Genomic DNA, 14682 nt, shown 5'->3' on the forward strand with positions numbered 1-14682 from the left:
CTAAAAACTTTAATTTGTTTCAGTAACTTTGATGGTTTGAATTCACAGTGTGTCTCATCTAAAGAAGAGTACACAGAGGACAAAGAAAGAACTAAGTGGCTTTAAAGTACCAATGAGGAGGAAAAGAGAAGGATTTGCAGGCTAACATGGTCAGAAATTTCCCCAATAGCTGCAATGTTAGTAATATGGACAGTAAATGGTATAGGACGGGGAGCTTCCAGGGGGCTGGCATGTCAGGGAAAGCATGGAGGAGGAAGATCATGAATTGGAGCTTCAAGAATAAATACAGGTTTCATTAAGTAGTGAGAGAAAAGGTCATTTCAATGGGAGAAACGGCATAAGCAAAGGCACTGTGGTTAACACATGCATGGCTTATATAGGGAACAGAATGCTTAGTTGAAACAGAGGCTTTAAACTGAGGAGTAACGCAAAATAACACTGGAAGAACAAGTGGACACAGGAAGTGATCTTGCACGTTAAAACATGAGCCACGCACCCATTTAGACTATATATTTCTTGGTGAAAAATTTCTAGTAACCCACATCTACAGATTATGCATATATTTAATGACTTATTCTTCCCCTTCCTGGCAAAGAGAAGTGACACAGAACCTACATTCGGTCCCATCAGAGTTATAAAGAAAACACAGATTTCAATCTAAAGCAAGAACAGAGACTCCTGATTGTGTGACAGTAGCTAAAAGTCCTTGGAGTTGAACAGCCAATAAAAACCCTCTTTAGAGAATTTTCTCTTTTTTCTTCATTTTCAAAATTATTCTCACTTTTGAATGACACGGACACACTCTCTACCCTCTAGACCAAAGAGAGCAAATGCTAACAGATGACGCCACTCCCCTTTTTAAAGGCCATGGATAATATCACTAATTGATCTGTTTTCTCTCTTGCCAAGGCTATATACTTGGCCTCAGAATCCTTCTGAACACAATGGTGACAGAACATAAGATGAAATGATAGGGCAGGCTTACTCCAAGCAATCTTAACTTGGGTTAATCTGTCCTTAGCACTTGATTCGTTCTGCAGGCTTGCTTGGCTGCTGATTTCCTTCACATTCATTTGGTCATATGGTTGGTGCTAAATGACTTTTTGTGAAAAATAAAGCTCTTGGCCCTCTATGCCATCAGAAATCATGGGTTTAGGATAAGGAAAAACCTTGTCAGCTCAAGAGCTATCAGTGCTGCAATTTATATTATACTAAAGTCATGACAATATCTAGGCTAAGACAGTGTTGTCCACATAAATACATGAAGTCCCCTATTCACAGATGTGAGCTTATTTTTGCATTGATCATAGCAATGGACCCTGTCCAAGCGGGGAGAACCAAACAGGCCTTGCAAAGTTTTTGAACATTCAAATGAGGCCTAAGAAAGGCATTAAGTGTGTTGCTGAGGTGAGGCAGAAGATCAGCTCATCACAGTCCTTCCAATAAGGAGGTTTCTGTCATGGAACCCGCTGGTCTGTGGCTTTTCATATTGCCATTCTGAATGCCCACATTTACATGTGGTAACAACAGAGCTAAATGGTGAGGCCAGCTGCCCCAGGCATTAGGAAACATACCTGAGTGATGACAGAGGCAGGGTTCTGGCTAGCTGGTCAAACGAGGAACTGAGGGTGGGCCCCAAGGTTTGTTGGTTTTTTTTTTTTTTTTGGGTGGGAGTCAAGGCTCAGCTAAAGGAAAACAGGGTGGAAAGGAACCGCAGAGAATTCTGTGGGAGTTGGAGATCAGGGCAAACCTGTTCTTGAAGGAGTCCGAGGAACGAGGCAAGCAATTCTGAGAGATGGAAGACACACAGAGACAGAGGCAGAGACTCAGATCTTCAGAGACATACATGGGCACAAAGAGTCAGAGACACAAAAAGGAAGAGCTGTGGACAGAGAGACAGAAGACAGAGCTGCAAAACTCAGAGCCAGTTAGAAAGGCACAGTGGCTCACCCAGATAGCAGAAGCACACAGGGCAGTGGCTTAGGGCACACGAAACAGAGGGACCCAGGGTATAGAGAGGACTGAGGCAGAGAAACCAAAGAGAGAAGGACACAGACACATAGAGACCTGCAGAGCCTGACTCGTAGGTGGGTCGACACACCAGGACATGCAGACAAGGACTTGCAGAGACCAGAGGGGCCATGCCATGGACTGGGGTGGGGGGAAGGGGGGCAACTTGCATATCATTCCAGCACAGGTCCTTCAGTCCGGTCCCCAGGTCAGCCACCATGGGGCAGGAATGGTCTCAAGACTACAAGAGCATTATTGGTCCCCCAGGGGTTGGGGCTCAGTGACTGTTGGATTTGGACCAGGAGCCAAAGCTCAGAGACAGACTGGTGAAACTATTTCATGGATAAGAACTTGCAGGGGCCTGGAATGGCTGGGCAGAGACCCACACCAGAGATTTTCTCAGGAGGGCTTATCCCCGAGTGGAATCAAGCTTGACTCTGCACTTGTTCTCATTACTCTTGTCATCTATATTGCATAAAATGCTGCTCCCAGGTCATTTTCCTTGGGCTGTAGTCGCTGCTGGCCAGCTACCATTTCAGGCTGCTACAGGAGACAGAGAGGGCCACTTTCAGCAAGCTGCAGCTAGGGGAAAGAGCCCCAAACTTTGGAGGATGAAAAAAATACAAACAGATCCTTTTATTAGTTATCTCCTCTGGGTTGCATGGTTCAGATGAGGCCTCTCACCAGTGTTGATTTATCCCACCAGTAAAAACTTTTGGGCATAAGGGGACAGAGTGAGTCTGAGGGTAATAAATGCAAATATATCATCAGGGTTGGTGTGGTAGAGGGCTGAAGTCAAGAACCTTAAATTCTGGTCTTGCCTTTGACTCAACTTGGGGCAATTCAAACCTTCAGACAGCTGCTCTTTGCCAAGTGATGGGCTGGGGTAGAGCAGACAAAGATGAAGAAGCTACATTCCTGCCCCTAAGGAGCTCGCCATGAAAAGTTTACTATGCTCAACTTAGAGCAAGTGGACAAACCTCTTCGTGCTTTAGGGTTGACATTTGCAAAATGGTTCTATTATCTGGAGAATCAGACCCAAAACATAGACTCTACTGGTGGTGAGTCAGAACCCTACAAGCAAAATGATGAACCCTGGACAACTCTAGAAATGTATAGTGGTAAAGTAAATAAAGGATGAATTAAAAGACCCTTGTGACATTAAGGTCTCCAAAATTCCTTTGACTGTTATTTTGAAAAACCATACAAAAGCAGAACTCCTTCTTATTTGGATGTGAATTGCTAACTGCTTCGCAAAGTGGAATGACTGGTTTCCACCTCTGTTCCTTTCTTGCTACTCCCAGGTCATCACTCTAGTTCCTTATTCTCCAATCTGTAAAGTCCCTGACTAATTAGCTTTTTTGGCTCTGGTCCCGTTGCTACCTATCATGCTCAACTACCAGATTAATCTACCAGATTAATCTAAAAACAAAACATGATGACCATGTAATTCCACATTCCTATAAGCATTCAATAAGTCCATATTGTCAAATGGAGTTTGACCAAGGTCCAAACTCTTAATCTATGTAAAGCCTTCTGGAATTTGGATCAACCTAAATATCTAAACTTTAATAGAGGGAAACAGGCTGACCTGGGGAAAACACAGACCCAGAACATGCTTTGACACAGACTAAAAAGTAGATGATTGAAAAATATCCTACCAGAAAGCAAGAGAAAAATTATATAAATGGTATGGCCACAATTCAATCTGAGTGTGTGTGTGTGTGTGTGTGTGCGTTTACAGAAAAATATTTTTAAAAGACTGGAGACGGGTGCCTGGGTGGCTCAGTTGGTTAAGCAACTACCTTTGGCTCAGGTCATGATCCTGGGGTCCCAGGATCGAGTCCTGCATCGGGCTCCCTGCTCGGCAGGGAGTCTGCTTCTCCCTCTGACCCTCTCCCCTCTCATGCTCTCTCTCTCTCAAATAAATAAATAAAATCTTTAAAAATAAATAAAAAATAAAAGACTGGAGACAAGTTGAACAATATGTCATTCTGGGTGGTTGTACATGGCTGACTTTTTGGGTGCTTTTATTTCCCAAATTTTCAATAATTAATACATATGATTATTATTTTTAACTGTTTACTGTGAATAACTTCAGAAAGCATAAATAATAGAAAAGTAATACGCATATTTAAATAATACCCATATTTTAGGTAGAATAATTTTCAAACTTTTGCCATATATTCTTTATATATTTTTACAGGAACATTTTAAAAGTTCATTATAGATATCATGACACTTTAAGTAGTTTAGCATGTGTCTCAAAAAAGTGACATTCTCTTACTTAACCATATTTCTGTCAAAACAAATTAACTTACTGCTCTTATGTTTTTAAAGTTATAAATTTTTTAAGAAGATTTTATTTATTTATTTGAGAGCATGAGAGCGGGGTGGTAGGGGGGTGGAAGGCAGAGGAAAAGGGACAAGCAGACTCCTCACTGAATGCAGAGCCTGACGTGGGGCTTGATCCCACGACCCTGAGATCATGACCTGAGTGGAAATCAAGAGTCTGATGCTTAACCAACTGAGCCACCCAGGCGCCCCTGAAGTTATCAATATTTTTAAACAAAAAGGTCTGAAAACAGATAATGGGGGCAGGCTCTAGTGGGCAGGTGGTCAGGGAGAACATATGACTCCAGAGACTCGGGAGGTGAGGAAGCCACACGGTTAAAGAGTCCACCAGGTGGATTGTGCTGCTTTTAGACAGGTCCCTATCAGGGAGAAGGAGCCAGAAGCCTGGGGGCTCAGAATAGGAATTTATCTTCTAGGGGAGTTGGAAGAAACAAGAAATTAATTCAGGCTTTTTTTTTTTTAAGGCTAAGGCTATGGCTATGACACTAGAAACTAGAAGAGGAAAGGCAGGTGGATGTTTCTCAGACAATGAGGCTGTCGGTGGGATCTCTGAGAGGTAGAGCCCAGAACCAACCACTGGGTCCCTGGGATGAGAGGCTCTGAGTCATATGGGCTTCTTTGATTTTCTGAATGCTCCTGTGTTTTGCCACTTTTACCCCTTTATTCATGCCATTTTCTCTTTAGCAAATGTCATCTTTTCTGACGTCAACTGACAAATACCTATCAGTTCCAAAGCCATATCGTCCACAACCAGTGATCTCCTTTCTTGCTGCCCTATGCTGTGCGCTTTGTCTAGACATACTCATGGCCCTCAGCCCTTCCACCCTGCATTCTAACTACACGTGTGTGTGTGCATTCTCTGTCCTCTGCGCCATAAACTCTTTGAGGGGACAGCCATTTCTTCTTCATTTCAGTGTCCCCACACTGCCTTGTCATCATTCAATGGCTGGATCTGTGAACGGATGGAAGAGTGAATGAATGAAACAAAGTGACCCCATTCTACGTGGAGAACGTTTGTGGACAGATTTCCACATGTAAGTAGAAGGAAGTCACCATCACCCATAGAGGAACAGAAAACACAACAACCGAAGAGGAAATTCATTTGAGTCAAGGAGAGATTGAACTGTACACCAGTTACATACTCTCATACAGCCACAGGAGAATCACCTTCCATTTTTAGAATCCAAGATTACAGAGTTGTGCAAAGAGGAGGAACAAGCTTTATTGCTCTACTTGGTATCATACCTCTGTAAACAGATTCCTTTAAAACGTTGACTTTAGGGGCACCTGGGTGGCTCAGTCGTTTGAGCCTCCAACTCTTGATTTCAGCTCGGTTCGTGATCTCACGGTTGTGAGATGGAGCCCCCATCAAGCTCCGTGCTGGGCGTGGAGCCTGCTTAGGATTCTCCCTCTCCCTCTCCCTCTGCCCCTCCCCACCCGCTCACTCTTTCTCTCTACAAACAAACAAACAAACAAAACAAAAGCAAAACTTTGACCTTACTACACTTTTCTTAGCCTATTCTGTTTGTCTAGCTCTGAAAAATGGAATCTACAAAAAATTCAATAAAGTTTTGATTAATTAGGGTATTGGCCTGGCTTTGTGTGCATGAGCATGCATATTATGTGAAGAACATGAAAGAATAATGTCTTTAAAATAACATTTCTTGGTTGTAGTAATCACAAAACTTTCTTTTTGTCTCTAAGTTCATACTAGTACTAACAAATAGTGCTAATATAATAAAAGACAAGTGTGATGAGAATTAGCATGTTGCATTAGTGGATAGGCATGTGGGCCCCAGAGAAAGAGAGCACAGCAGGGGGAGCAGCAGGCAGAGGGAGAGGGAAAAGCAGGCTCCCCGCTGATCAAGAAGCCTGATGTGGGACTCGATCCCAGGATCCTGGGATCATGACCTGAGCCAAAGTCAGACGCTTAACCGACTGAGCCACCCAGGTGCCCACTTTTCTCATTTACAAATGGAGATGATTCACTAATAGTATCTATCTCACAGTGATGTGTGAATTTAATAAATGATACATGCAAAGGGCTTAAAATAGTGCCTGGCACATAGTGACATCCAATAATTACTAGTCGCCATTATTAGAACATATAGCTTCTTCGATCAGTGGAAAGAGCATCAGCTTTGGGGTAGGCTCGTAGGCGTGTCCCTCAGCTGCACCACTATGAGTGAGCTGCACGGTTCACCGAACTTCTCTGAACTCACTCTCTGTCTCTATGAAATGGGTGTAATCGTACCACATTGAAAGTACTGGGCAAGCTTCGTGACATAATGGGCGTAAATGGCATGGTGCTCACACATAGTATGTGGTCAGTAAATAGTGAATTATCACAACAGATTCTCTGGGACATCAGGCAACCTGATTTTTCTGCTAGTGAGTCTCCTTGTATATGAAGTTGGAATGCCAGTACCTTCTGAAGACCGGAGCTTCTGAAGACTCTCATAATGAGGACTCATTTTGCTTATGATCATCTGTTCCCTGAGTCAGCAAACCACCACCTGAGGGCCAATTCCTGCCAGGGTACAAGTCTTTGTATTTCCGTCCAGGGTACAAGTTTTTGTATAGACTAAGAAACAAGAATGGTTTTACATTTTTAAATGGCTAGGGAAAAAAATAGAATATTTTGTGACTCATGAAAATAATACGAAATTCAAATTTCAGTGTCCACAAATAACATTTTGTCTGAACCCATTGTCATGGTCATTTATTTCTGTGTTATCTATGGCTGTTTTTGCATGTCAGTGGCAGATGTGAGTACTTGTGGCCGAAATCATAAAGCCTGCAAAGCCTGGAAAATTTATTATCTGGTATTTTACAAAAAAAGCTTGCTGACCCCTGATCTATTCTAACCTTCTCTTATATGTACAGGATAGAGAAATTAGAGACTTTATTTATTTAGTTAGTTAGTTATTACACTGTCTTGTAGGAACTTTTGTTATAATCAAAGAATGGCTGGAACTTTAAATTATCAACTCACTAGTTAGTTAGTTAGTGAGTTAGTTAGTTAGTTAGTTATTACACTGTCTTGTAGGAACCTTTGTTATAATCAAAGAATGGCTGGAACTTTAAATTATCAACTAACTAGCAAGTTTTAGAACTAGTTTTTTATTTAGGTGACCTGTCTAGCATTCACTACTTGTTTCATTTCCCCATTGCTTCATTTTGAAAGCAACAAACAGCCTGACTGTTCCCAGCCCACCTCTTCCTTATCACTGACCGGTCTCCACACCCTTTGCCCCTCCGTTCTTCCCCACAGTCCACCTCTACCCCCAGTCCCATCCCACCAAAGTTTAAGTGAAGCTGAGCAACAATCACAGATGGTTTTAGTTCTCCTTTGCTTTGGACACGTTTATACATTAGGGATTAAAGAAAATAAATGTTTTTATTTTTTTTAATTTTTAAAAAAGATTTCTATTTATTTATTTAAGAGAGAGAGAGAAAGAGTGCTCGTGCATCCCCCCCCCACCCCCGCCCAGAGCGAGTATGGGGAGGGACAGAGGGGGAGAGAGAGGCAGACTCCCTGCTGAGCAGGGAGCCCAAGGTGGGGCTCTATCCCAGGACTCTGGGATCATGACCTCAGCCAAAGGCAGATAGATGCTTAACCTACTGAGCCACCCAGGCACCCCAGAAAATAAGTGTTTTTAGATTGAGGCTTTATAAATGAGACTCAGAAATGCATCTGAGTTGCTTGATTTAGGTACTTTAGAAAAGGATAAACTGATGCTCTGAGTAAGCCATGTGTGTCCTAGAAAAGCAAGTGATGGATTAATTTGCTACAGCTCAGGTTTTAATTTTCAAAACCTTACATATTCCCGAGCCAGAATAAAAATACGGACCAAAGAACAAGGATGTATGATATCTCTCTAACCACCACATTATCTGTTTATATCTACCCAAAATACAAACATCAGAATCTACCTAACAACTCAAGTAATATATTTAAAATAATTTTAAAATTAAGTCATTAAAACCAGCCACCTATTACTTATCGATTACATGAAATCATTTTGTTTTTATGGTGCTTTTTAAAAACTGAATTAAGCTGAAGTTTTGGTACAGATAGTACCTAACCAGTGACAAATTTTCAAAGAAAAAGTTTCATTTATGTTCAGAATTCTGCCAGGGGCAACTGGTCATTTTCAAGTTCTCTCAGATATTATCACCTGCAAAAGGTATGTCAGCAATGTCCTGACGGGGCAACTAATACTTGCTCAAGTCCATTATTAAATTTCAGGAATTTTACAGGTAGGTTGTCAAACCTTTCGCAGCTTGAAATTGCCCATGGTAGAAGTATTTATACCAAGGAAACAAGCAGACTCTAGAAATCACCCCTCGTCCAAGTGGTTTATCAGCACCTCATTGAGTATACTTAAAAAAACTATGCTGAACTGAAGGTTCTTACCGGGGGGATGAAAATGTTCTAAAATTGATTTATGGTGATGTCTGAACCACTCTTTAAAGTCACTAGAAATTGTGGATTTGTACACTTGAAATGAGTGAGTTTTATCTATAAAGTACACCTCAATAAAATTGTTAAGTAAACTGCCTCCAAACCAACAAACAAAATGTCAACATTTATGAATGGCTTTAAGATTCAGGGACATACCAAATAAATGAAAAATAAAGCCACATTTTTCTCAGCACTTCTGATGGATTTATATTCTATGCAGTGACTCCCAACCTTGGTCTCTCCCCAGAATCACTTGGGGAGTGTAACAAGACAACACTCACTCCCAAGATACTAATGTCATTTGTCTGGCATGTGGCCTGGACAGGAATTTTTAAAAACTCTTTGTGTACACCAGCGTACAGCTAAGGTTGAGAACCTCCATTGTAGAGCAATTTTTCCAGATCATTGTAGCTTGTCTGTTATTATGGAAACCATCCCCAAATGTTTAGTAATAGTAAATTTCCCAGCCCTCTGAAATACAGAAGTCTGGACATAAATGCACCTGTTTGGGGTGTTTCTGGGTTGTACTGGACGTCCATTCTTTGACCACAGAGGGAAGGCACAATTCTGTTTTCCTTGTGGGTTTTACCCATAGTCGCTTCCTGTTACGGACATATGGTGGAGAGAAGAGACATCATCTAGTTCATCCTTGTCATCCAAGGAGGTGACAATGTCACTCAAGCATAGAATGTGGGCTCAGGATGGTTTAATTAAAGAACCAGAATTGAATACCTCCTTTGTTTCTCTTCTCCTTTGGAGCTTCCTGCTGATCATGGGCTGGGAATATTGATAATGAAGCATGTAAAGAATTATACTTTAATAATTTAATAAGGCTATAAGTGAGAGCCCAAGGGTCTAGCCTGGACTCCGTGACACCCATTTGGATTGCTCAGGGGTATTTTACCCTCTCTCTTTGGAGATTCAACCTAGAAGAACGGTGGTATCCTAGAACTCTGAATTCCCAGTAAGGGGAGTTGACTTTATAGAAAATTCTAGCTGTTATTTCTGGTTTACCTTGTGAAAGTGGAGTTCAATTCTGACACCTCCATTTTAAAATCTGAAGACAGGACTTTATTAAGAACTTTTACAGTAATACGACACCAAAAGCTACAATCTCTGCCGTCTTAATGCAGAGATTTTATCCCTGTTTTAGTTTTTCTCGGGCAAAGAACATAGGCTTTTGCAGGTGGAAATCCCAGCTTTGCCATTTGTTGATGTGTGACACAGGCAAGTTTTTCAACCCCTTTGGTGCCATTCCTTACAAAGGAAGCTTTGTAAGATGGAGACCACAGTTTCTATGCCAGTGGGTTGCTATGGAGATAGTCCTGTTTATGAAGAGGCGCTGGTCTTGTCGCTTGTGAAGCACAGGTGTCAAAACCAACCTCGTTTGGATATTTCTGGTGCTTCAGGGTAAAGGTCCAGTTTCTCTAGGAAACCCCCTACACCTATCTTGTGTAATGCTTGCTTCTTTTGTTAAATACCCCGATGGGCTGTCTCATCTGGTCCCTTCTTAAAGACAGGACTACGATGACTCCACCTACCTCAACTTAAAACCTGCTTGAGGCAGAAATGTAATCCTCCTCCTGACTCGTTAGTATTTAAAAGGCTCCAAGTGGTGCCTACCAAACAAACGAGCTCAGAGAGCTCGCAAACACGGTGTCAGGAGAGAGAAACCCAGATGGGACAGTGCAGACACTTCCTCATTCTTTCGTTTTGAAAAAGTCCCTCTCCCATGCAGCAGGCTAGGCTTTCTGCTTATCTTACTGGCAAGACAGCCCTCTTACGGTCAATAGCTTAGAGCCCCAGGCGTTTGAACAGCGCTTTTATTCATCAACCAGATCCATATCCAGGAAACCAAGCGACATCAGCTCACACATCTCGATTCTGTCCCTAGTCTCGAAGAATGCCCAACATTTGATTTTCATCCCCTTTTCTCCACTTAACATGTTTTCACACCTGGGAAAACACTGTATGCTTTTAAAATGCCATTGGCCCCAAGCAGGAGGATGCCTTCACAGATGAGTGAAGTGGAAGGCAGCGAAGCCCGAGATGGCAGGGTGCTAAAGAAAATCAACCAAAGCGAGCATTTGGGTGGCGGTCGGAAGTCAACGCTCACCAGAGCAGTACTGTGAAAAGAAGACCTGCTTTCTTACCCCAAGTCCTGGAGCAGCTCAGCTTCTCCCTCTGATGTGCTCCACAGATCTGAAGGATCCTGGGCGCTCATCTTCCCTTCTAGGGATTCTGCTCTGCCCATTCGCGCGCCTCACGTCTGCTGAGCCCCTGCCAGGTGCTATGACGGGAAGAGGCAGTGAGAGAGAGACAGAAAGAGAGAGAGAGAGAGAGAGATGGGTCCCAGCGCTCCTCACTCTCTCCTCCTCTGAGAGAGAAGCCTGCTGTGGCTGTGAGTCTCCAACCAGCAAGGAAGTGAAACTTGGTTACTCCTCCCCACTGCCCCTCACCACCCGCCCCGGGGCACGGGCAGGAGTGCTCTGTCAGCCAGGAAGTATGCAAACTTAGGTAGCTACCTCTGAGGACACCCACACTGCCTCACGCAACACGCAGTTTCTGTCAAAGGAGATAAAGATGAAGTCACACCAGCCGGGACTGGACTACCCATTCAAACTCTTCGCGCGAGGCCATCCAGAGTTCCTTCTGGGGGCTAATTCGCCTTGGAGCAGAGGCTACGAGCACTCCCACCTTCTGTCTCCCACACAAACGCAAGGGGCTCCGAGGAAGCTTCTGTATCAGGATCATCTTTACGGTGGGTGGAGAAATCAGTCAAACCCCTAGCCTCGAGACTGAAGTCTGGTTTTTCGCACCCTCTCAGTACTTCTGCCTCAATTACCCAAGCTTTCCACCACGCCCAGGGCGTTCAGATCGGCATGATTCAGAGACAGTTACTGTTTTCTCTGAGGGGGTAGGATTGGGTGAGAAGGCAGGAAAAGTCGGAGAGGCCAGCCTTGGTGCCCAGAGTCTCTGAGCTCGGCGTCCTTCCCTGCGGACTCACTGTGGGCTTTGCTTGGGGCCCGGCTCAGGCGAGAAGCCCACCCGCCTGCGAGTGCTCACGGGAATCTGCGGTCCCTCCAGATGCTGGGGAGTCCGGCAAAGTGCAGCAATAAAGGGACAAAGGACCTGTGCAGCTTCCCACCTTTTCTCTGTGTACCTGCAGGAGAGAATGTGCTTCTGGATTCTTTCCCTTCTCTCTTTCTCTGTCTCTCTCTGTCTCTGTCTCTGTCTCTGTCTCTCTCTCTCACACACACACACACACCCCTCCTGACTCACCTGCAGGAGAGAATGTGCTTCTGGATTCTTTCCCTTCTCTCTCTCTCTCTCTCTCTCTCACACACACACACACACACACACCCCTCCTGACTCACCTGCAGGAGAGAATGTGCTTCTGGATTCTTTCCCTTCTCTCTTTCTCTGTCTCTCTCTGTCTCTGTCTCTGTCTCTGTCTCTCTCTCACACACACACACACACCCCTCCTGACTCACCTGCAGGAGAGAATGTGCTTCTGGATTCTCTCCTTTCTCTCTCTCTCTCACACACACACACACACACACACACACACACACCCTGACTCACTCAGGGGTGACCGGGGTGTGCTCTGGAACTGAACACCAGCAGCACTGGCATGACCAGGGGCTTGTTAGAATGCACAATTTCTGTCCCAGCCCGTCTGACCGGCACCCGCATTTAAACAAGACCGCCAAGGTGACTCCCATGCCCGTTAAGGTCTGAGGAGACCGCCTTACAGCATACGGAGGCTGAGGAGCTGTTGCTAAAGGAGAGCACCTGTCGCAGGCACCGGTCCACCTTTCCTTGAGGTTCTTCCCTAGCGTCTCTGTTGGCCAGGGGCTTGTGAGACGCTGCCTTACTCTGATTGCCTGCGAGAAATTCCTGCTGTCTACAGACAGCCTGGGGGAGACTGAGCTCTGATAACAAGCCGGTAACTGATTGTACAGGAACATTTAAAACTCCTTCTGCTACAGCTTGTAGGAGAGGAGCACAGGGTCCACTTGCAAACAGATGCCAGCCCCGGCCTGGGAGCGGGGCTGAGTGTACCCGCGGCAGAGATAGGAGCAGCTGGACAGAGATTTCCTGTTCTCCTTCTAGAGCGTTTTGTTCAGTGTTTCAGTATCTATTTTGTTCCCATTTTAGCAAATTCTGGTTTTTCTTTTACTTAACCTCTACTCCCCCTTTTTTTCGGGAAAGATGCAAAACTTACTAAGATCACCCTCTTCCCATTTTCAGTCTTCCGGCCCTTCTCCTTTTCTCATCTTGCTCTCCCGTCTGTGAGGTCTCCCTCCCACACTTTGCTCTCCCTCTCCTCTGAGGTCATTCTTTCTGTCATTTACTCCATTTCCCCTAGGCTCCCTCCCTTCCCTACTGCCCCCCTTGCTCCACTAACGACACATTCAGTATTGGAGTGGTACCAGTCGCTGCAGCATTAAAAGACAGTTTCAACAAAATGTTGGGTATTCATAAAAATATTTGGTAATATATTTTACATTAGATTGTTTGGATATTATATATATACGCACACACACACACATATATGTACATATACATATATATTATTAAAGAAACTGCAACTTTTGCTTCCAAACAAATTTGGTACTGGTTCCTAGCACTGAATTCTTTCCATACGGGTTTTGAACGTAGAAATGGATACAAACAATCAAGCTGTTTTAACAATTCTGGAACATCTTATGCTTCATTGGAAAAAATTTTATTTGTCAAGAAATCTTGGGCCTTTATTGGAATGGCTATCACATCCAAACCATCAATTGTCTCATAAAGAGAATCTGGGGAGACCTATTGTGTCTAGATTTGAATTTCTTTATTAGAAGAATGGGCTTACTGAGTTAACCATAGCTTGGGGTTGAGGGAGCCTTACTCTGTTTCCCACTGTCTGCTCTTCTGTCTCATGAAAAAAAAAAAAAAATCACCATTTCATGCTAAATTAGAGCACAGAGACAGCAGAGAAAGAAAAAGAAAGAACTGACCATGTTTTTCAGCTGTAGGCCAGCTCTCCAACAGGAGGGCTTGCATCTCTCCTTTTAATTCTATGGCAGGCTCAGAGCTGCCATACTGCTTTCAAAAATATGCCAATTTAGTTTTGCTTGACTCTACCGCGTCTGTGTTCTCTGTCACAATTATGTGATCATTTAATCCAGCATCAAAGGCTAAGGCAATTGTGTCATCTTGAATTAATTGAGACCCTATTTTATTTTCTTCTCGCCCCTCTAAGCAGTCCTAGCTCCTTTGTTGAATAGGCTGTCTGGTTATGGCTATAACTCACCAACGTCAGTGTGTAAAATTTACTCCAGGCTTCCCAACCCTTCCACTTCCCTCTTTCTTATTTCCCCTTTTCTCTACTGCTTTCCCACTTTTCATTTTCAGTAGTCAATCTTGAATTCCGTTCTCTGCCTTCTTTATCTAATGTGAAATATTGGTTCCTTTCACTAAGCCCGTGATGTGGTTTAATTCCCTCATATCATCTACCAGTGTTTGAAAGTTCTACAGAAGGAATATAGCAGCGCGCTTCCCAAAACCCATCAGGGAAGGTGGAGAATCAAGAGTCCCCTGCAGTGGTGGGAAATCCTTGCCTTGCACTGAGGCTCCCTAGGACTCACCCTGTGGTACGTCACCCAGGAAAGCTCCATTCTTTCAGAACGTCTATTTTGAGGGCCATACGTGTGCCCGCATCCACTGTAATCCATAGTACAGCTAAGTCCCAGGCTCCATCAGGGTCACAGGAAGGGCATGCCAACGATCAAGTTCATGGGTGCTGTGGACTTTATCTCTATTCCTACCAGTACTTTCAGCTGCTGTGTTATTGAAGC

General features: G+C 43.8%; 1 protein-coding gene across 1 annotated transcript in view; it reads right to left on the bottom strand.

Annotated features, from left to right (window-relative positions):
* DAPP1 (dual adaptor of phosphotyrosine and 3-phosphoinositides 1) overlaps window positions 1-11243 on the bottom strand; it is a 48529-nt gene extending 37286 nt beyond the window's left edge. Inside the window, exon 1 of the mRNA XM_021680425.2 lies at window positions 10987-11243. Within this exon, the coding sequence (XP_021536100.1) occupies window positions 10987-11087 (101 nt within the window). The 5' untranslated portion in view covers window positions 11088-11243. The remainder of the gene's footprint in view (window positions 1-10986) is intronic.
* Window positions 11244-14682: the final 3439 nt, after the last annotated feature.

This window comes from Neomonachus schauinslandi, chromosome 2 (assembly GCF_002201575.2).
Source record: "Neomonachus schauinslandi chromosome 2, ASM220157v2, whole genome shotgun sequence".
NCBI classification, from domain to species: domain Eukaryota; kingdom Metazoa; phylum Chordata; class Mammalia; order Carnivora; family Phocidae; genus Neomonachus; species Neomonachus schauinslandi.